This window comes from Nelumbo nucifera, chromosome 1 (assembly GCF_055504915.1).
Source record: "Nelumbo nucifera cultivar China Antique chromosome 1, China Antique-T2T, whole genome shotgun sequence".
In the NCBI taxonomy this organism is placed as follows: Eukaryota; Viridiplantae; Streptophyta; class Magnoliopsida; order Proteales; family Nelumbonaceae; genus Nelumbo; species Nelumbo nucifera.
Genome location: NC_142649.1, coordinates 143,648,767 through 143,671,921, shown reverse-complemented (window position 1 = coordinate 143,671,921; position 23,155 = coordinate 143,648,767). Strand labels below are relative to the sequence as shown.

Sequence of the window (23,155 nt, the reverse complement as noted above, 5' to 3'; positions counted from 1 at the left end):
AAAAACCATGCCCAGAAGAACGGTACATGTATATAGGCCTAATGGATTGCTTCGGGCTAAGACATTGGCATGTTGGACCCAGCCCCTTGAGATATAGAGTGAATGGCGGTAGATCTCACACTGTGACCAGAGTCACCAGACTCCGGAGGACCAGAGCACTAGAGCAGCAGCAGCAGAGCTCTCTGACAGTCGACTCTCGTTATTCGTTGGTCTGGTCGTTACTTTCTCTGCAAGTTGTGAATCTTAGCGTTGGTTGCTTTTAGTTACACTGCTTTGACGATAATACTGCCAGATGGACGGATTGGATTCGTTCAACCAAAGGTCTTATGTGTCTTGGTCTCATGATATATACAAAATGACGATAGTATCCCTGAACAAAAGGTCGAACATGCAGTATGATTGTTCTCCTCACACCGAATCTGCTCCTCACAGAGCGCGTCTGATAATGATCTCACGGTCACACGAACATCCCACCGTGCAATGGGAACATCTTTATATATAAGTACGGGAGATGCTCCCGATATATGATGGTGGGATGTGTCTGTGAGGTCTGTGTGAGGAGCAGATCCGTTCTCAATAGGGCCGTAGGTAAGGTAACGACCCTATGCAAAAAAGGGAAGGTATACACCATTGTGCCGATAAATCGCACGAACGCCTGATAAATTAAAAATCGCGCGAGAAGATACCATTCTGAGAGGAAATCGATTTCTGGGCAAAGGCAAACCCCAGACCCAGAGAGTAGCAGCAGAATCAACAGTTTCTCTCTCTCTCCCTCTGCATCTCTTGAATCTCTTGCCTCTTTAATGGCGACTGTAGCCTCAACGCGAATTCGCGGTTTACCCTTTTATGAAGACGCAAACCCTAAGAACTGAAACACCCAAACAATTACGGCCATGGAGGAAGAGAGGTTCGTCTCTGCCAGAGAAAGCCCTCGGAATTTAGGGTTTCTGTCAGAGCGTGGCTCCAGCACCAGTGGCGGCAGCATCAACAGCAGCAAGGCCGTGCCCAATGACCTCGCTCAAAAGCCTCCACCTCCAATTCTCGAAAAATTTAGGGCTCTGTTGAAGGAGAGAGAAGAGGAGATGAGGGTCTCGGATGACGACGACGTTCCGCCTCCGAGCACCGAAGAGATTGTTCGACTTTATGAAGTTGTTCTATCGGAGCTCACTTTCAATTCGAAGCCTATTATCACAGAGCTTACGATTATAGCCGGTGAGCAAAGGGAGCACGGCGAGGGAATTGCTGATGCAATTTGTGCCCGTATTATTGAGGTACCATTAGCGGCTCGGAGGGGTTGGAGTTGCTAGGATTGATTTGTGTTTGTTTTTTGAAATAACTATTTGTATTTGTACAAGATACTTTTTAGTTAATCTTCCTTTTGCTCTAAGCAGTTTCCATTTTTTTTTTGTTCCAAGCAGTTTCTTTTTATATTACACTTCTCTTCATGGGTATGGAAGTGTATAGAGAAAGTTGAGTTTCTAAGTCCTATGAGTAGATTACTGCGTGCTTTCTTTGTTTGAGGAATCCAACACTCGCTGACTCACTCACTTAGACATACACCAAGAAAGAACGAAAGGAGTGAAGTTGAGGAAGAAAGAGTAGGCAAAGAGATTTTTATGTGTATTAGGTATTGGGGTCCCGTCTTTTTTTTTTCGGGAAGCGAGTATTTTCTTCTTGTTTTCTTAAGAAGTCATAACATAGGGGAGGGGGTTATGCACTTGCAAACTGATTTTTTTGGTTTATGGGGAAACTTGATTTTTCCCCTTGCTGGATATGCTGATTCTGTTTATTAGAGTATTCCGGTGTGCTATAATTGCACAAGAACTTCTATTTGTTTTAAGAAATTCAGCTTCTCAAATCTTAGTATAATGATGAAATAAAAAAGAAACTCAAATCATAGTTATATGTATAAGCTGCTAAGATCTGTTTATTCAAAAAGCAAAACAAAGCACAATTAATTCACTGGTGGTTAACTTTCAGATACAATCAACACTGTTTACCCCACTTTTTGCAAGTTCATCTGCTAGACTATTGTCAACACACTTAATTCTCAAACTGGATGCCTCTGGGCCTTTGTAAGGATGTAGAAAATCTTCCAAGGGATTGACCCAACAGATGACATTGCCAGAAGTTCCCTTGAACCTACACTTTTGTTGACCCATGAGAATGGTTGATTCTCATTACCATGGGATGAGGCTATAACTAACTATATCTATTGCACCTGAGCAGTTGTCTCAAGTGTAAGGGCTGAAGCTTGTATTAAAAAAGCTTCTTCTTTCTTGACATAGGCATAACTAACTATATCTTTGAAGCCATAAGCAACACCTCATCTGCTTCTCCTTGACATAGGACAGATGGGGGGCCTCTTGAGTTTAAGTTTGTGATGGAGAGAACAGAGGAGGTTATGGAGCTGGTTTATGAACTCAAACAGAATAGAATAGATTGTGGCCAGACTTTAAGGTCCCAGCTGGAGAATTTTGGTTTCAACCTTTTCTTAAAGATTCTTTCCCTCTTTGTAACTTGTGAGGCTTGCTCTAGACTTGTATTACTTGATACTCTTGCTGCTTTGTTCTACTTAGTGATCTTGAATTCTTGAGATTGAAGGTTTTACATGCTTGAATCATTTTGGTGCCATACATATGTTTGCTTTCACTTACACATTTTCCCTTTGAATGCACTTCATATTTATTTTTATGTATCTTAACTTGAGACAATAGTCTTTTTAAAACATTTAATTTCTTTTAAAAATCAGCTTTGCATTGTGCGTTATTTTTTTTTTCAAAAATTTGCATCTTGCTTCGAAAAGGTATGCACCTTACCGCCTTGTCCTTGGGTGCTAGAAGGCCCTTCTGCTTTTCTTGTGCCTAGTGATTTTAAAACACTGTTCTCACTTGATGGACATTCACTGCATGGTACTTGTCTTTTGCAGGTTCCAGTTGAGCAAAAGCTGCCATCTTTATATCTTCTGGACAGTATTGTGAAGAATATTGGCCGTGAATATGCGAGGTATTTTGCTTCCCGCCTCCCTGAGGTGAGTGGATTACGACAAATGATGCATGAACATTTTTTAATTGCTATCCACACACACACACACACACACACACATATATATATATGTAAGAATACACTGATAAACATGCATATGGACATCTAAATAGATTACTTAGTCCTATTCTCTGGATTGTCTATATCTTGACTGCCTTGTGGGTGGCTAGTCCAGACCATCCATCAGGTAAGGGGCCTTTGGATTTGCCATGGTTTAGCTTCCCTGTTCCATTTTCAACTCTTTAACCCACCTTTTATTGGAGCTTTTCCCATTTGGTATTGGCTGCTGAAAGCATCAATATTTTGTTAAAAATAGGAAATAAGTTTAGTTGTCCATGTGGCAGTGCCTTTTGAAATTTGCTCATTAAAAGAGAGTAGAGGATGGGACACATGGAGAGCTTTGTCAAGCCACACTTATGGTCCTACCTTTATGATAAGGTTTGATGGTGGGGTTGTTTAGTAAATAACTCTAAAACAGACAGTCCAGGAATTCCCTACCATTTGGCTAAAGTAAGTCCTTAGGGACATGCTTTAAAACTAAAACATTAGAATTTAGTATCTCTTATTATCTAGGGGGATCTCCAATACGAGGTCGGACATAGGGCTGGTGTGGATGGGGAGAATGATAAATGCTTCATCCAGGGTTCACCTATCCAGTGGACAGGGAAATTCTGGCCACAAGATCACTCCATCTGGCAAAATGTATATGCTGAGATGGATGAGTGGAAAAAACTAGAAAGGATTAGGTCAGAAATGAAGAAATTTTAAGGAACCTAGGAGTAGCTCCAATAGGTGATAAATGAGAGAAAGTAGACTTAGGTGGTTTGGCCACATGCATAGAAGATCACCTACAGAGTCCATAAGAAAAAGCGATCAGTTACAAGTTGAAGGGGCTAGAAGGGCTAGGGGTAGGGGCAGACCAAAAAGGACATGGTTTGAAGTGGTAAGAAATGATTTAAGTGCTCATTATTTAACAATTGATATGACATTAAACAGAACGGAATGGAAAAACAAGATTCATGTTGCCGATGCCATATAGTTGGGATAAGGCTTAGATGATGATGATTATATATCTACACATTATGAAATTTTGTGGTATTAATCTGTTACATTATCATTTCTGTCCAGGTATTCTGTGAAGCATACAGGCAAGTTCAACCAAACCTATATCCAGCAATGCGCCACCTCTTTGGGACATGGTCAACAGTATTTCCAACTAAAGTGCTTCGAAAGATTGAGGTCGAACTGCAGTTTTCTCCAGCTTCAAACCAACAATCAACTAGCTTGACAGCTCCAAGATCATCTGAAGAATCTCCACCTCCTCGACCAAGTCATGGTATACATGTCAATCCAAAATACTTGGAAAGACGTCAAATTGAACATTCATCATTTGCAAATGTAAGTTTTGCTGTGGATCTCTCTCTCTCTCTCTCTCTCCATCCTGTATACAGGAGTGTTATATTACAAACACTCCTGTATGAGTTTGATCTCTTTTTAACCAATTATAAGGAGACAGTTATACTTTCAGTGTTTAGAGAGTATGTGCATGTTATTCTGGCTGCCGTGCTAAAGACAGGATTCCTTTTGTACCGCATAAAAGGCTAATGTGTAAAAATGTTTTTTTTTTGTGTATTTTTTTTCTGCCACTCTAGAACAAAGATTGCAACTATTTTTATGGAAGTCTGTGAACCTCCTTCTCTAGTGATGACTAGTGATTTTTTAGAAACTTGAATATAAAATGATTGCTGGGATCAACATTCAGTTGAACATATGGCTTGAATGTGAGAGCAGACACTTTGGCAAAAATGCCAAAGGTTAGGTCTGTACCCAGTATGCCCCTTCCAAGACTGCAGATGGCTGGGACCAACATTGGGTAATGGCCAATTTTGAATATAAAATGATCTTGGTCCAGCATGTGTGCCACTTTGGAGTGCTGGACAGGGTATCTCCTCAGCTGCACCCTTATAACATACTCTTTCTTCCTCATTCTGATTGTCTCTGGAACAGTGGAAGGATGTAGTTTTCTAATGTTTGTCATTGCTTGCAGTGTACAATATTTTAAAATGCGGGTGAAGTCTTATGATCTGCTAATGTGCAAGATGTGAGCCTTTAGGCATGAGGCTTAAGCCTCTAGAGATTTCATTATTTCTGGAAAAAATGAACTAAATCAAGAACAGGTATAAAACTTTCATAAGGGATTACATTTTTTATAAGAAAGCATATATGGAAGATTCATCATATAAACAGTGGGTAAAAACTAGTAAAAGATTTTAGGAATTTCTTAATCTAAATCGAAACCTTAAATAGGTGTTGGAAGCATAGATGTTTACACAATAAAAAATACATGAGAAAATCATAGAAATAGTCTCTAACTCATTCTTTGATAACTAATAAAGGTTATGTTACATCAAAAGAAAAAAATCAACCCAACTTCAGCTTCAGCATTGAGGAGCTCCCAATCTTTTTAATTACTTATTCACCAAAGACAGGGCATAAGTCATTCAGTTCAGCCACTGAAGCTTTTATCAGAGATCAGATGGTCCTTTGTACATTGATAACCAATAACCTCAGAACTGAAAAACTAACAGGACTAAATGGAGGGTTATGATTCCCGATATAATAAAGATGGGCATTTTGTTGCAGTGGAAGGGGACTCAAGGAATGTCATTACTTGGGTTTCTAGACAGGCTTCTGGACCCTGGAACTTCTGCCATTTTTTGGCAGAAATTCATGAAATCTCCTCTCGTTTTGTAGCTTCAGATGGATTCCCAAAGAGCTAAACCAAGTAGCTGACTATCTAGTCTCTAGCAAAATCTGCATCGGGAAGGGATTGTTTGTATAGTGGTAATATAATGCCAAGTAACTAATGGGCTTTGTCTTTTGTTTTTGTTGTCAAGGCCTTGTACATCTTCTCATGTACATCCCTCCCTCTTTTTGAATATAATCTGTTACCTTTTTCTCAAAAAAAAAATCATTCTTTGATAATTAATAAAGGTTATGTTGCATTAGAAATAAAAAAGATCAATCAAGCTTCAGCATTAAGGAGCTCACAATCTCTTAATAAGTTATTCACCAAAGACAAGTTATGATTCCCAATATAATAAAGGTCGTCTCTGAACTCCCTCTGTAGCATGTCAATTTGTAAGAGTATTAGCTAGGGCTGTAGTCAGATCTGATCAGCAAAATTGTAATCCGATCTAAAATCTGATTGGATTTGAAGACTTCGGGTTTGAATTTGAATCCGAGCGGACTTGGATTGGATTCGGATTTAATTTGACTCCGCTTTAATCTTTTAAAATATAAAAAAAATAAAAGTTAATTACTTTTCAACTTTTATATATAATAAATTAATGTAAATATAACAACTGATTTTGTTATATATAAATTCATATTTAATATAATATATAAAATATATATATTTTATAATTTTAAAATATAATTATATAAAACTTATATATTAAAATCAATAGATATTATAATAGAAATATATAATCGGATTCAGATGGAGTCAAATCCGAATCTGATCCAATTATTAATTGGATGCAGATTCCAGAATTCGGATATGATATTCTGATCCACTTACATAAATACATCATCCAAATCTGAGATAATTGGATCGGAGGTCAGCTCGGGCCTCGGATTTTTGGGTATCATTGACAGGTCTAGTATTAGCTGGTCTTGGAAGTTGGAACCCAACCAAAAGAAGCATTTAACCTAGCAGCCAATTCAGAAATTTTGAGGGGTGATTAGAATGTCCACCCCCACCCCCATCCCCACCTACCCAAAGAAGCATTTAACCTAGCAGCCAAGAATTTGGAGAAAATCTTTTTCATTATCATGGTGGATCCTTGAAGATAAAATCTTCCTTAGGTTCAGAAGTTGAGGGGTTAATAGAACCCCCCCGTCCCAAGTACATATTTTATACCATATCAGTGTTTTAAAAGGGATGGGAGGCATACGCCTTAAGGTGTGTTTCTCGGTGAGGTGCTCCCAAAATGCCTTAAGGCGTATGACAGAAGTGCTGATGCCTTTGAGGCATATGTCTTAGGAAAAAAGAAAAGGACAAGGAAAGAGAAGGGAAGGGAAAGAAAGAACGAAAAGAAAGAGGGAAGGGAAGGAAAGAGAAAGGAAAGAAATTTCGATAAGACCCCCTTTCAGCTAGTATTATGTATCTTCATTCTTCTTAATCCAAGACATCTTTCATAAAAAAAGAAAAAAAAAGACGATATCCTCCCTTTTGAAAGGGATGGTAGGATACATTGTATGGACGCCAAAACAGTTGCGGAATGGGTGGGCGAATTTCAAAAATTTCCTACATTCCTTCCAACTGAGAATCGTATTCCCTGATTTTAGAATATAATTCAAGGATCCTACTTGAACCAAACCAGACCAGATTTGAACCAAAAGAGAAGTGAGTGATTATACTTGATCCAGAGAAATAATATCTCTCAAAGTTGGTGTTCACGCCCAAAGAAGACACCAAGATCTGCTTCTGCTGAAGATGACACAACAACTGTGGAACAAAACCATCAGAGTACGTCCTACGCACTGAATCCTTCACAAGAATCCTCTGGAAACAATGAGCACCGAACTGAATCAGCCTTTCAGCAAAGACTGATATCAAGAACTCTTTCTTGATCTTTCCCCCACAGAGAAAACCGAACTGGTGGTGGTAGGCGGCGGCTGATGGAGAAGAGAACTAGAAAAGAAAGTGGCGAACTGCGTTTTCTTCTCTAGGGTTTCTGAGATCCAATCTTCAGAATGCAGGTGTGTTCTCTGCAAAATCCACTGGGTTCGAATTCTTGTAATTCGAATTAGGGTTTCCTCCACTTGCTTAATGATTAAGAAAACCTCCTAACCATATCAGGAGTTGCCCTTATCCAAATCTGTATTTGGATTAGGTCTCCTCTTAATCTTATCTGCAGATTAGATAAGCTTTTGGGCTCATCCTAATCTCAGATCCGCCCCTTTTTGTGACTGATCAAATCAGCCCAGTTCGAAATGGGCTTTAGGCCCATTAAGTAATAAGTGCTCAATAGTCTTCCAAACTGCTGCCCAGTTGGGCTTCTTTGTATGGCGTGGGACCAAAGCATTGATCTACACATAAGCCACATGGGTTCGGCCCAACCTCTGTTACAAGGCCTAGCCGAATTCACTGGAAGGCCCAATGAACCCCCTGAGCCCATCACATGGACCCTATGGGCCCAACACTTAGCCTAGCCGAATTCACTGGAAGGCCCAATGAACCCCCTGAGCCCATCACATGGACCCTATGGGCCCAACACTTACACTAAGTGGTCCATGGGCCAAGCCATCTTATAAAAACCCAAGGACTGTGGGCAGATGCAAGATTAGCCCATTAGGTATTATCCCAAATGGCTTTACACTTAACCTCTCAGCCCATAATGATCAAGCACTGCCCGACAAGAGATGACCTCTCCCTCGGCTGCAAGGAACAGTGCTGCACTCTCTGCTCACATGGATTCCAGGAATTAAAACCATTTGCAAACATTTTGAAACCATACATAAGTATATATCATATATATAAATTTTGCAAAACAAAATTCCAACGATTGAAATCAACTGCCGTCAGTTTGGTTTCCATCAGAGAGAGTGCATCCCCGATCATTACCTTTGTCCGACAAAGGGGCTGCTCCCGTCACTATGATCACCCACTCAGATGAATTCTCAGACTGTCCCAACATACCCAGGTTTTGACCCCCGCTAAGGATCTCACTGATTGGCATATCAAAGACAGTCCAATCCGACACCTAGTGCAGTACCATAATCGGGTCTAGGGTCAGGTGTAACTTTCCAGTTTTGCCCATCAATCTCCAAGGTCCAGGGTAGTACTGGAAATCTGGTCCGGTTCAAGGGTTCAAGTAATCCTACACTGCGTGTGCCTTGGGTCTCACCCTGGCAGCTGAGACAAGCCACCCCAACAATTGGCAGCACACCAGTGTCAGCCTTGGTAGGATAAATCTCCCAAGACTTATCCAACGGCTGTGAACATTTAAAACCAACACAAGTCTCATTAAGTGTCCAGTTTTAGGGTCTTACACAGAAGTATGCCGCACAACATGAATCAAACATGTACTTTATTTATTTACATTAAATATCAAAAGTACATCAAAGTCGATTGAAGCTAAGGGCATACAAAAACTGTCCAATAGCTCCCACTTGCACTTAGGTCCAATCTGGTACAAGCCGGAGTCCCATACTTTCCACGTGTTTCTCAAACACCTTCTGTGTGAGTGGCTTAGTTAATGGGTCTGCCACATTATCTGCTGACGCTACCTTCTGAATTAGGACGTCCTCTCTACCAAAGATCTCCCTTAGTACATGATACTTCCTCTCGATGTGCTTTGACTTCGAGTGGGCTCGAGGCTCCTTAGCCTAGGCGATCGCCCCAATGTTGTCACACAACAACGGGATGGGTGATGTGCTGGACGGAACCACTCCTAATTCGTGAACGAACTTCTCCATCCACACGGCTTCCTTGACAGATTGTTGTCACACAACAACGGGATGGGTGATGTACTGGACGGAACCACTCCTAATTCGTGAATGAACTTCTCCATCCACACGGCTTCCTTGACAGTTTCACTTGCGGCAATGTACTCGGCTTCGGTTGTGGAGTCTGCCGTGGACCCCTGTTTGCTGCTTTTCCAGCAAACAACACACGATCCTATCGTGAAAACATACCCAGATGTAGACTTTCTATCATCTGGATCCGACTGGAAATCGGCATCAGTATACCCCAGAATTTGTAGTGAACTACTATCGAATACTAGACAAAACTCTTGTCTTTTGAAGGTATTTGAGTATGTTCTTCACAGCAGTCCAATGCCCCTGCCCTGGGTTGGCCTAGAACCTGCTTACAACACTCACCGCCTGAGCAATGTCAGGGCAAGTGCACAGCATGGCATACATGATTCTCCCTACGTCTGAGGCATAGGGAACGTCTTTCATGCCCTCAATCTCCTCAGAAGTCTTGGGAGATATCTTTTTGGAGAGAGTGACTCCGTGCCTGAAAGGAACATTTCCTTTCTTGGAGTTCTCCATGCTGTACCTCTTGACAATTTTGTCAATGTAAGCAGCCTGGGATAATCCAATTATCCGCTTCGACCTATCTCTATAGAGTCGAAGACCCAGTATATAGGAAGCTTCTCCAAGATCTTTCATGGAGAACTACTGCGAAATCCACACATTGACCGAAGTCAACATTCCTACATCATTCTCAATGAGTAGGATATCGTTCACATACAACACCAAGAAGGTGACCTTATCCTCACTGGACTTCTTGTAAACACGGGGCTCATCCGGATTTTGCTCAAAGTTACGATTTGACGACAGAGTCAAAACGGATGTTCCAATTCCTAGAAGCTTGCTTAAGTCCATATACGGATCTATTAAGTTTACATACCATGTGTTCCTGACCAGCAGCAATGAAGCCTTGCGGCTGCTGCATGTAGATATTTTCAGTAAGATCTCCATTCAAGAACGTGGTTTTGACATTCATTTGCCAAATCTCGTAGTCATGGTATGCTGCTACAGCTAGCAGGATCCTAATGGATTTAAGCATGGCCACGGGCGAAAATGTTTCCTCATAGTTGACGCCTTCTTTCTGAGTATACCCTTTCGCCACCAAACGGGCTTTGTAGGTCTCAACCTTGCCATCAGGGCCCTTCTTCCTCTTATAGATCCATTTGCAACCAATTGCTTTTACTCCGGAGGGCGGATCTATTAGAGTCCAGACTCCATTGGCCTCCATCGAGTCCATCTCAACTCTCATGGCCTCCACCCACTTCTGGGATTCTATGTCCAACATAGCTTCTGCGTAAGTCACGGGATCCTCCTCACTAGTCAATACTTCCACCAGGTAACTGTCCTGGTCATAACCATAACGGACTGGTGGCCTGGATACCCGGGTGGATCTTCTAGGTTGGTCACTACCTGGAACCTGCAAGACATCTCCCACTGCTCCTGAGCTCTCCTCATCAAGAACTTTCCTGACGATGGGTGTCCAAGATATAATCCGTCTCTAAGAACAGGGCATTTCGACTGCAGAACACTTTCTGCTCACTTGGGTCATAGAAAAGATAACCCACTGAATCCTTTGGGTAGCCTACAAATAGGCAACGACTGGTCTTGGATTCCAACTTGTCCGCACTCGTTCTTTTAACGTGCGCAGGACAACCTCAAATCTTCAAGTGTTTGACACTTGGTTTCTTTCCGGTCCATAGTTCGTATGGAGTTTTCGGAACCGATTTGGTTGGAACCTGATTCAGCACGTAAATTGCGGTCTCTAACGCATATCCCCAAAAGGATGTGGGTAATTCCGAGCGTGTGAGAAGTGATCGGACCATGTCTAACAATGTTCTATTCCTTCTCTCTGAAACACCGTTAAGCTGGGGTGTCGTAGGAGGAGCTAACTGTGAGATAATCCTATTGGCCTTCAAGTAGTCCCTGAATTCGTCAGAGAGATACTCGCCACCTTGATCTGATCGAAGGGCCTTAATTTCTCTCCCTAACTGTTTCTCGACCTTTTGTCTGAACTCTTTGAACTTTTCAAATGATTCAGATTTGTCTCATTAGGTACACGTAACCATATCGTGAGAAATCATCGGTAAAGGTGATGAAATACACGTGTTGGTTGCGGGTCCTAACACTCAGGGGACCACATACATCACTATGTATAAGGTCAAGTGTGCCTGTACATCGTTCAGGCTTACCGTTAAATGGCCGCTTTGTCATCTTGCCTCTAAGGCAAGGCTCACAAGTGGGAAGGTTTTCTACGGTTAGAAAACCCAAATGACCATCCTTTACCAATCTTGTGGTTCGGTCAATACCGATGTGGCCAAGTCGGTAATGCCACAGTCATGTGGGACTGATTATCTCACAAGTCCTTTTCTTGGGGATTTCGACCAATGTAGTTTCGGTTAAGTTAGTTTCTAGAGAAGGATGTAGAACATAGAGACCATTCTCCAGTTTCCCGCATGCGATGAATTTGTTGTTCCTTTTGATAGTAATCACATTACTAAAAGAGACAATATATCCATCCACACACAGTTTAGAAACAGAAATCAAATTTCTTCTTAGATTTTGTACATAAAGACAGTCTTTCAGTACAAGAATCCCTTCTCTAAAATTTAATTCTACGGTTCCTATCGCCGTGGCTGCAACACTTGCAGAAGTCCCCAAGTAAAGTGTCACCTCTCCTTCACTCAGCCTTCTGCTTACTTTGAACCCCTGCAGTGAGTTACACACATAAGTTGAAGCCCTGGAGTCAACACACCAGGACACAAAAGTTACTAATAAATTAGTTTCCATGACACAAGTTTCGAAAGTACCTTTCTTAGATTCCAGGTAGGCAGGACAGTTCCTCTTCCAGTGGCCGGCCTGCTTGCAGAAGTGACAGGCATCGGATGCCTTGTTTTTCTTTTGTTTCTTAGATTTGGTGGCCTTCTTCTGGGGTTTCTTCTTTGTCCTCATCTTCTTGCCAGATTTGCCAGTTTCAACAAACATGGCTATCGACTCATCTTTATTAATTCCTCAGCTCTTTGCAACATGTTGCTGAGCTCTTGGATGCTGACATTCAGCTTGTTCATATTGTAATTCATAATGAACGGGTTGAAGGACGGAGGCAGAGTTTTGAGAATAGCATCGATCTGTGTGACCAGATCTAGTCCGGAACCAAGGGCCTCCAGCTCGTTTATGTAGCCCATCATCCGAAGACAATGGTCATGCACTTGCTGCCCCTTAGTCATTTGTGCGGTCATGAACTGTTTCAGGACCTTTTGTCGAGTAGAACGATTCTGGTCTTCGTATATAGTCTTCAGACTATCCAATATGTCTTTAGCAAGTTCGATCTGATCGAACTGCCTCTATATCGGATTGTCCAAAGAGGCTATGATATAGCAGCGGGCCAGGGAGTTTTTATCCTCCCATTCTTGGTATTCTCTCCTTCGGGCCTCAGAAGCCTTGTCCCCCGGACGATCCGGAGCAGGATTTTTAGCCACCTTATCTAGTTTTTCTGAAGTCAGGACCAGCATAAGGTTTCTGTACCAGTCGGCATAATTGGGTCCCTTAAGCTTGTTGTCGTCAAGCAACTTAGCAAATTGTCCGTTTGCCATTTTTTGATAAAACAACAAAACGTTAGTCCACAACTTTAGTTTTATTCATGCTACCTACATAGATATGGCTTTTAATATATGTTCCATTTCCATTTGTTCATCTCTGAGATTTCCCTCCTATCTCAGTGACGGAGACGGCGAAATGTCTCTGGAAATGTGGGAAATCACATAGGGTGCGTGGAGCCAACTGTTTCAGCTGCATAACCCCACCACCTTTCTGTGACGGATCACATCCACTTATCGTATGAGTTTCCCTTTGGCCTCTGTCAGACAAGGTTCAGAGCCGTTTTCAGGTAAACCTTTCTATCCAGTGAGTGCTCACCCATCATATTCAGGTTACGCCAAGGTACCGTGAGAGAGTTCCCATTTTCTGGTGAAGCCCCTCCCACATCGGTCTATGACACCCCTATCATCTTATGAAACACTCTGACAGACCCAACAGCAAATGGATAGCCCAATTTTATGGTGCGTTTCCTCATTACTGAAGGACCCATCATCGTACTAATGACGGAAGGCCTTAGAGAGTCCATCATATGGATTTCCCTATCACATGCACTCGTATTACCGGAGGGAACAAAAAATTACGCCCTAGTTCTAATTTAGGTCAAACCAAAGTGGCTCCCACTGACTTTCATTAGTCAGATTTCTGGTGGGCCTAAATCGGCTAGGGTTTCCGCACGCGACCCCTTTTAGGGTTGTGGGGCCCACCATTCAAGGAAGGGGTCATCCAATGACCTTAGGGGACACCATGGCAATGATGTGCATTCAGCCATGGTGTGCGCAAGAGCCACTAATGTAACATCATGGGCCAGGTGCTTATGGCCCATGGTTGCAGCACATCAAACATCCACATATCACATGATATGGAAGAATTGATCCAATCAATCACTAGCTGTAAAGCCCATTAATCAGCCCAACAAAAACACAATATTAACAATTAATATCATCTAGGTATATGGGCTGAATAACAATTAACAGTTCGGCCCATATAGCTTTTCTCATAAAAGTGGGTTTTTGCAGTTTTAACTCTTTAAAATTGGGCTTTACAGGTTGGGCCGAATTAATCCCTGCAATTGAACATCAGATTTGGGTCTGAAAGTGTGAGAAATCTGAACTGAAGACAATCCCCTTTCGAACCCTAGATTCGGTCCAATCTGGTCCGAGATGGTTCGAAACTGATTTTCAATTCAAGAATTAATTCAGGAAAGATCTGAAATTAATATTTCTGATTTTAGACAATCATAAATCAGACATGGACTTTTCGCACCACCTGCAAAACAGAGGTTAGTCACTAGGGTTGCAGTTTCATAAACTGCAAAACACAGAATGCGATGCCTTCATCTGCAAATCTCCAGCGCCGCTGCTTTCTTCAATCAAGAAAATAAAATAAAACAGAAATTCTATTTCTATTAATTAATTACATCCTTGATTGAATCCTATACATTCAGTCTAGAAAAATAAAAAAATTATTTTACAGACCGAATTGAATAGAAATTACAAAAGGAGAATGCGCAGACAATCTGCGCCAATTCTGCATTGCGATCTCTAGGTACGAACAATCCATTAAATCAAGAAATAAATAAAGAATAATTCTAAATAAATTTCAGATTTAACAAAATTAATTTCAGATCAATCGCCCTCAACAAGAAACAGTTTCTTGAAGTAAAACAACAAACTGCACAATACCCGGATAGAACAACTTCTACCGAATTGCGTAGGTTCAGATCTGATCATTTGGTTCAAGATTTGAACCTGTGGCTCTTATACCATTGAAAGGGATGGTAGGATCCATCGTATGGACGCCAAAATAGTTGCGGAATGGGTGGGCGAATTTCAAAAATTTCCTACCTTCCTTCCAAACTAAACCAGATTTGAACCAAAAGAGAAGGGAGTGATTATACATGATCCAGAGAAATAATATCTCCCAAAGTTGGTGTTCACGCCCAAAGAAGACACCAAGATCTGCTCCTACTGAAGATGACACAACAACTGTGGAACAGAACCAGTAGAGTGCGTCCTACGCACTGAATCCTTCACAAGAATCCTCTGGAAACAATGAGCACCGAACTGAATTAGCCTTTCAGCAAAGACTGATATCAAGAACTCTTTCTTGATCTTTCCCTCACAGAGAAAACCGAACTGGTGGTGGTTGGCGGCGGCTGATGGAGAAGAGAACTAGAGAAGAAAGTGGCAAACTGCTTTTTCTTCTCTAGGGTTTCTGAGATCCAATCTTCATAATGCAGGTGTGTTCTCTGCGAAATCCCCTGGGTTTGAATTCTTGTAATTCGAATTAGGGTTTCCTCCACTTGCTTAATGATTAAGAAAACCTCCTAATCATATCAGGAGTTGCCCTTATCCAAATTTGTATTTGGATTAGGTCTCTTCTTAATCTTATCTGTAGATTAGATAAGCTTTTGGGCTCATTCTAATCTCAGACCCGCCCCTTTTTGTGACTGATCAAATCAGTCCAGTTCGAAATGGGCTTTAGGCCCATTAAGTAATAAGTGCTCAATAGTCTTTTAAACTGCTGCCCAGTTGGGCTTCTTTGTATGGCGTGGGACCAAAGCATTGATCTACACATAAGCCACATGGGTTCGGCCCAACCTCTGTTACAAGGCCTAGCCGAATTCACTGGAAGGCCCAGTGAACCCCCTGAGCCCATCACATGGACCCTATGGGCTCAACACTTACACTAAGTGGTCCCTGCGCCAAGCCATCTTATAAAAACCAAGGACTGTGGGCAGATGCAAGATTAGCCCATCAAGTATTATCCCAAATGGCTTTACACTTAACCTCTCAGCCCATAATGATTAAGCACTGCCCGACAAGAGATGACCTCTTCCTTGGCTGCAAGGAACAGTGCTGCACTCTCTGCTCACATGGATCCCGAGAATTAAAACCATTTGCAAACATTTTGAAACCATACATAAGTATATATCATATATATAAATTTTGCAAAACAAAATTCCAACGATTGAAAACAACTGCCGTCTGTTTGGTTTCCATTAGAGAGAGTGCATCCCCGATCATTAGCTTTGTCCGACAAAGGGGCTGATCCCGTCACTATGATCACCCACTCAGATGAATTCTCAGACTGTCCCAACATACCCAGGTTTTGACTCCCGTTAAGGATCTCACTGATTGGCATATCAAAGACAGCCCAATCCGACACCTAGTGCAGTACCATAATCGGGTCTAGGGTCAGGTGCAACTTTCCAGTTTTGCCCATCAATCTCCAAGGTTCAGGGCAGTACTGGAAATTTGGTCCGGTTCAAGGGTTCAAGTAATCCTACACTACGTGTGCCTTGGGTCTCACCCTGGCAGCTGAGACAAGCCACCCCAACAGTTGGCAGCACACCAATGTCAGCCTTGGCAGGATAAATCTCCCAAGACTTATCCAACGGCTGTGAACATTTAAAACCAACACAAGTCTCATTAAGTGTCCAGTTTTAGGGTCTTAGACAGAAGTATGCCACACAACATGAAGTCGATTGAAGCTAAGGGCATACAAAAACTGTCCAATACCTTCCTCCTCATCCCCCTCCTCTTAAGGAGGCTTACGTCTCCTTGTGCTTGGGTGGCTTATACGGTTATGCCTCTTATGTTCTGAACTCTGCCTCATGCCTCTAGGTAGTGGAATGCCTCGCTCATGCCTCTGTGTTTTAAAACATTGTACCATATAATACTTCCAATATTACAACTGCCTGCCCCCTAGAAAGATCCCTAAGATAATTCAGTCTTTTTAGTCCCCTTTTTGCTAGTGGGTCAATTAAGATGAAGCACTTCTATGATGAAATCTTCCATTTTTCTATTATACTTCTTGAAGAAGATTATAGTCATGGTGTCTTCATGCTTGTCCATTCACAAGGAGTTCAGGCCTTCAGAGGGTGTGTCTCCTTTCCTTTTTTTTTTATCTATGAGCTTGTGTAAATTTATGATATATAATCATTCTCTTTGATTCACCTTTTGGGAAGCTTAAGGAGATCCCATATACTATACATGTTAAACATCCTAATATTTTGTAGCATATTAGAGATATTATAAGAATCTGGTATACATGTAACCATGTTGTTTCTGAAAGTAGTTATTATAGTCATCTAATGATTCTAATCACCTATCCTTGAATGTTCGGGTTACTAGTAATTAGATGTGGGCATGTGGCTAAGGCTCCATTTGGGAAGAGTACAAATGCTGGTTCAGTACATATTTGCACTCTGGTTCAGTTTTGCTAGTTTTTGGTAAAAGTGCATTTATGTCTTGAAAATGACAGCAAACACAGATTGTAGGACATGTTTGCATTCAAAACGAGAGCAAAGTTCGCATCGAAAATGGATACAAACTTTGCACTCAAAGTTGATCAATGTTAAAAAGGTATATTTCAATATTGGGATTAATGTTTGTACCTATCACAACTAGAAATCATTTGGTAAAGGTACAGAATTATCATTACAAAACTAAACCAACTTTGCATTTTCATGAACCAGATATATGTGCATTTGTACTGATCATTTTTGTATTTGCACTCTTCCCAAAAGGAGCCTAAAATTTTCATTTTAACCTTGCTGATCAATGTATATATACTCATCCCATGGGTAGAGTCAGCCTAGCTCTGCCCCAGATTCTGCCTTTGCTTTGGTGCTTGTGAAGATACACTCCCTTGTGCAATCCTTGGCATGTTTGTGTGTTCAAGACACCCTCCTTGACACACACACACACACACAAAGGTACAAGATGTCACACATCATGGCTTGGGTAAATAACGCTTTCATTGCACTATACAATGTTTAAGCTCTTGGACCGCTCTTTGGATCTCTTCTTGAATGTTAACAAATGAGGGAGTCCCCTATTCATAGGACTCTCCACATCCTTAATGAGTGAATGTGGGCCACATGTTTTCACCTCCTCATGGTAGCCACACATTACACCTTCTGTACTACATCCACAAGTTACACCTTTTCAAGTAGAAGTCTCTAGACCTCTTCTAGAGCAACCCCTCTCTAGAACATTCTGCAATCTCTCTTATATAATAAATATACAAGAATTCATTAGAGTATGTCTAGATCCCTCTTGATATTTCTTGGTCCAAGAAGACTACGTTCTAGAGCACTCCAGCCCAATGGAGAAGACTCTAGAACTCCCCAGAGTGCTCCAGATGACTCTGGAACTGGAACATCCCAGCCTTGGCTGGAATCCTCTATAACCACCTTTAAACCTCTAGCCAGGGGCACCCTTGCCTATAAGAGGTGTGGAGGTGTGACAATATGCTTCCTTTGGAATTTTTGTTGATCAGAAGCAATGTGCAATAGTTTAGTCATTGGCTTTTTGGGAAATGTAATATAATCTGTGCATTTTCTAAGTGCTCTGAGTTGTAACTATCTGCGTTTGCAGATGCATGAAGCAGATAGCAATGATATTGCTGCATCTATGACAGCCTTTGGAGGAGAAAAAATGGATAGAAATACTTAAGCAAGCCCAACACAATGGTCTGGAGCTTCCCCAAAATTCCATGTGTGCAATGCAAGCCTTCACTTACAATTTTTATCTGAAATTGATTTGACCTCTGAATCTTTAATCTTATACATGTTTTCTCATGAGGATTGTTTCCTTGATACATCTGCCTCGTATTTCTTTTTTCCTGTGGGTTGTTAATGTTCAATTTGCCTTCTCAAAGGGCTTTCCTAGTATTATTTTTAGTCAACATACCTTAGTAGCACATGGATAATTTGTTTTTTTCCCTTTAAATGTTAATTCACATCTAATTGCAGGATTTACTTGTCCTTGCAGGACATTCAACAAGGAAGAGGGAGTTCTTCAAGCCTACAGATCTATGGGAGAAAACCTGCAAGTGGATATGTTGAATTTGATTTGGATCATGATGAGGGTATTTCTCCTCATTTTGGAGTGCAGGGGTTAGATTCACAAGGAGCTGCAATCCGTGCATCCTCTGTTGGTGCTGCTGAGAGGCTGCTTCCTACAAAAGCTAGACTTGCAAGGTCTTCTTCTCCTGCGAGAATTGGAGCTAGGTCCTTACCACCAACAAATGATGGATTTGCTATTAATAATTCTCCAAGAAGAGTTGTTGAAGGGGCCTCACCATCACATTCCGGTTCTGAATATGGACCTGGAAAAGCTACCGATGGGGATGGGGAGAAGAGTGAATGGTGGTTTAAGTGTCAGCAGATGGAAACTTCTGGTACATACAATCCCAGTAATGGATGTGACCAGCAAAGGCCAAGAGCGTTGATTGATGCTTATGGAAATTACAGAGGGAAAAACACACTTAATGGGAAGCCTTTGAAGGTTGAACGGCTTGATATTAATGGCATAAACAGTAAGGAGGTTTCAAAAAGATGGCAGAATACCGAAGAAGAGGAGTATGTTTGGGAAGATATGAGCCCAACACTGACAGACCGTAGTAGGGGTAACGATCTCATGCCATTTAATCCTCCTCTTGGCAGCTTAAGCAGAAGAACTGGTTTGGAGAGACCTAGTACTGCAATATTGGAATCTGATTTCAGGAGAGGCAATTGGCCTAATCAGGTTCAACTCTCTACGATGGATGATGCAGCATTTATTTCTGGAGATGGGGTTTCCATCCTGGGTGTATGGCTCTTCAACTTTTTGTCTGTCCAGTTATCTGTTTGTTAGTTAGTAAGCATTAGTTAGCAATCTTACTGGATAGTAAGAATCTATTGATTTGCACAATTAGACGTGCTTTCCACTTTTTTAATCATTTAGTGGCTTATGCACAAAGTCCAAATTTTGTTTTGCTGGAACTATCTGTTACCTCATATGTCTTTTGCCCTGGAAAGTTGCAAAGAGCACTTGTGTTAAGTGATTCATCCAAGGGCAACTATCCATCTGATCTTATTAACATCAGGGTTTGTTGTTAAGTGGACAAATATGAGAATGTGTCTTGGGCAAATCATGATTTTGTCCTATTAATTCTTCCTGTTTCTGTTATCTGTATCGTATCCATAATCCCACAGTTCAGACTAGTGCAGATGCTTTGACCTGCATCCATGCTTATAGCGACACAATTCTTTTACTTACAACACTGTTTGTCACTCTAAAGATTGTATTATTATTCAAAGGGGTGCTTGGGGATTTCTTGATTGATAAGATCGTGTTAGTTTTCTTTTGACAAACAGATTGATTTTTCATGTACAACGGATTTCTTTTAGCCATATCCTTTCCTTGTGGTGAACTTTTCCTTGTTATTTATGAAAATGCCTCGTTATTATTGATAAAAAATGAGCAAGATAATTTTTTTTTCCAATTTTGAGCTTAAAATTTACATGACTTGGTGTTTCTTGCAGTCTGGCCATGTAACTATGGGCAACAACTCTCTTCGTTGTCCACAAACTCAAAATGAGTCAAGTCATGTTCAGAGTTCTCATCATTCTCAGGAACCACAGAATTTTCCACACCAATTCCCTCAGTCTTCACAAGAACATCTTGACCTGAAAGCAAGGGGAAGAGCTGTTCAGATGTCATTTCCAGCAGCTGGAGTAGTTCCATCAGCTATCAAGAAAATGCCTTCTCAGGTTGATAATTTTCTAGATACTGATGCACAATTTCAGAGGTTCTCAGGTGTTGTGTCCAGAATGGGATCTTCAAATCGTGATACTATGAATGTGGAGGCTCTTTCTACCATGATGCCACCAGCATCAGCATTGCAGAAGCATCGGGGACAAAGACCTTCCTTGGCTCCATTGGTCTGGCCTCCTGTAAATGTACCTAAATCTCATCCACCCCCTCCTCTCTCGGTTCTTCCTCAACAAAACCAGATTAAGAGTCAGTCCAATATAATGGACATTAGCAGGATCCCAAATAAGTCTTTGACTTTGCCTGGGCAGCATTTAGGTGTTATTGAGAGGAACACTTTAACTCCTACTAAGCTGCTTCAGTTTCCTAATCAACAGGCTGGATTGATTTCCTTGAATCAGCGAAGCCAGGGACAGGCTTCTCATTTACCCGCACAACCACTTATGTCTCAAAATGCTCAAGAAAATTTTGTTCCATCTGCTGTTGCTCAGATGTCAACTCACAAAATGGAACAACCCTTGAATCATGGACATATCCCACAAGGGCATTTATCTGTTACAAGTTCAATTTTACCTAATCCAATACCTGGGCTAGCATCATCGTCTGTTACAATTCATGGTTTATCAAATACCCCCTTCCATTTGCCAGGGCGGGCCTTGCCTCCTCTACCTCCAGGCCCCCCTCCTGTCTCGTCGCAGATAGAACCTATATCTCAAAATGTGGGCCCTATTGCAACTCATGCATCTAGTGGGAGTGCATTTTCAGGTCTAATTAGTTCTCTCATGGCTCAAGGTTTGATCTCATTGACAACACCTGCTTCAGTTCAGGTACATCTAAGTAATGTTTACTCTTTTTAGTTATTCTTGTTGAAGTGTTGTTCTTGGTGAAATAGCATAATGTTATATCTTAAGACAGCAATCCATTCTGTCAGGACTCCATAGGAGTTGAGTTCAATCTGGATCTCCTTAAGGTGCGGCATGAGTCTGCAATAAAGGCTCTGTATGCTGATCTTCCAAGACAGTGCACTACTTGTGGCTTACGCTTCAAGTGCCAAGAGGAACATAGTAGTCACATGGATTGGCATGTTACCAAGAATCGGATATCCAAAAGCCGCAAGCAGAAGCCATCTCGCAAGTGGTTTGTGAGTACTAATGTGTGGCTCAGTGGTGCAGAAGCATTGGGAGTTGATGCAGTTCCTGGGTTTTTGCCCACTGAAGCTGTTGCTGAGAAGGATGATCAAGAAATGGCTGTTCCTGCTGATGAGAATCAGAATGTATGTGCATTATGTGGAGAGCCCTTTGATGATTTTTACAGTGATGAGACAGAGGAATGGATGTATAAAGGGGCTGTATACTTAAATGCACCTGATGGTCCACCAGCAGACATGGACAGATCCCAACTAGGTCCAATTGTGCATGCAAAGTGTAGATCTGAGTCCACAGTAGTTCCTCCAGAAGATTTTCAGCTAGATGAAGGGGTATGTTTCATACTCTCTCCTACTTTTTCCCTTTTTGGCTTTTATGATATTCTCTCTTGATATCTATATATTACCTAATATATTTGAAATTAGACGTGTATTGTGATTTGGAAATTTCACTGTTATATTCTAGGAGGTCACAAAATATGTGAAACCTCCATAACCCTGAGTATTTTAACTGAAAAAAGGAAGTCCTTAAAATAAAGAATGCCAAATGCAGCCTTAATAGGTTTATTGGACATCTGAGCGGTTTATGGTGTTTGAGCTTGTCACTATCTTTATCCCCTCCCTTTCTTTGTCTTCTTTTTCCTCTGCTTTGTTTTCCTGTTTTTTGCTGTAATCATGTTTTACTCAGAAGATTTTGTTTCTTAATAGTAGTGGTTTATGGTGTTGAACTAGATGAAGGAACAATTAATTGGTGTGATAGCAAATTATTGGGCTGGCAAGCGTGACAATGAGGGGTTTGAATCTGAGAGTTGGGTCTTCATAAAGAAATTATAAGGAGATTTTTAAGTGTGTTCTCATTATGGTTAATGGCATACATGTTATTTTCACTTGTTTTTGGTTTTGTATTTTCTTGATTATTGTTATCATGTGTTAACGACTTTTTATCTTGATATTTTTCTTTATTCTTTATAACAGTTTTCATTTGCTAGAACTGTTGCTATTGCCAATCAGCTTAAGTTGAAGATGATCAATTTTCATTTGTTCTGCAGGGGACTACTGAAGAAGGTAATCAAAGGAAAAGGATGCGGAGTTAGATTGAAATTACCGGCGTTGATCTTGTGTAAATTATTTCGAGTTTCAGCATATGTTTATGGTACACCATTCTAATTTTCACCTAGAGCCTGCGTACCATGACATCATACTATAATCATGTATATGTAAAGTTGGGCCCTGTAACATCACATTCTTGCAACGAAATCTTACAAAGTTTTTCTCTGAGCAA

At 41.1% G+C, this 23,155-nt stretch overlaps 1 protein-coding gene across 4 annotated transcripts; it reads left to right on the top strand.

Moving 5' to 3' along the window:
- The first annotated feature begins 661 nt into the window (after positions 1-661).
- Positions 662-23,155, top strand: PCFS4 (PCF11P-similar protein 4). 4 transcript variants are annotated; one of them, XR_016080320.1, is made up of 7 exons: positions 662-1,271; positions 2,930-3,031; positions 4,174-4,443; positions 18,966-19,784; positions 20,501-21,556; positions 21,645-22,206; positions 22,923-23,155. XR_016080320.1 is itself a non-coding variant. In XM_088894541.1 (7 exons), the coding sequence occupies exons 1-7, from the start codon at positions 894-896 to the stop codon at positions 22,965-22,967; spliced, it is 3,153 nt and encodes a 1,050-aa protein (XP_088750667.1). In that variant the 5' UTR covers positions 665-893; the 3' UTR covers positions 22,968-23,155. The 4 variants fall into 4 exon arrangements, 3 of the variants coding, with proteins under 3 accessions (XP_088750667.1, XP_010275998.1, XP_010275999.1); XM_088894541.1 differs by having other exon boundaries at positions 665-1,271; positions 18,966-19,721; positions 21,661-22,206; XM_010277696.3 differs by having other exon boundaries at positions 665-1,271; positions 21,661-22,206.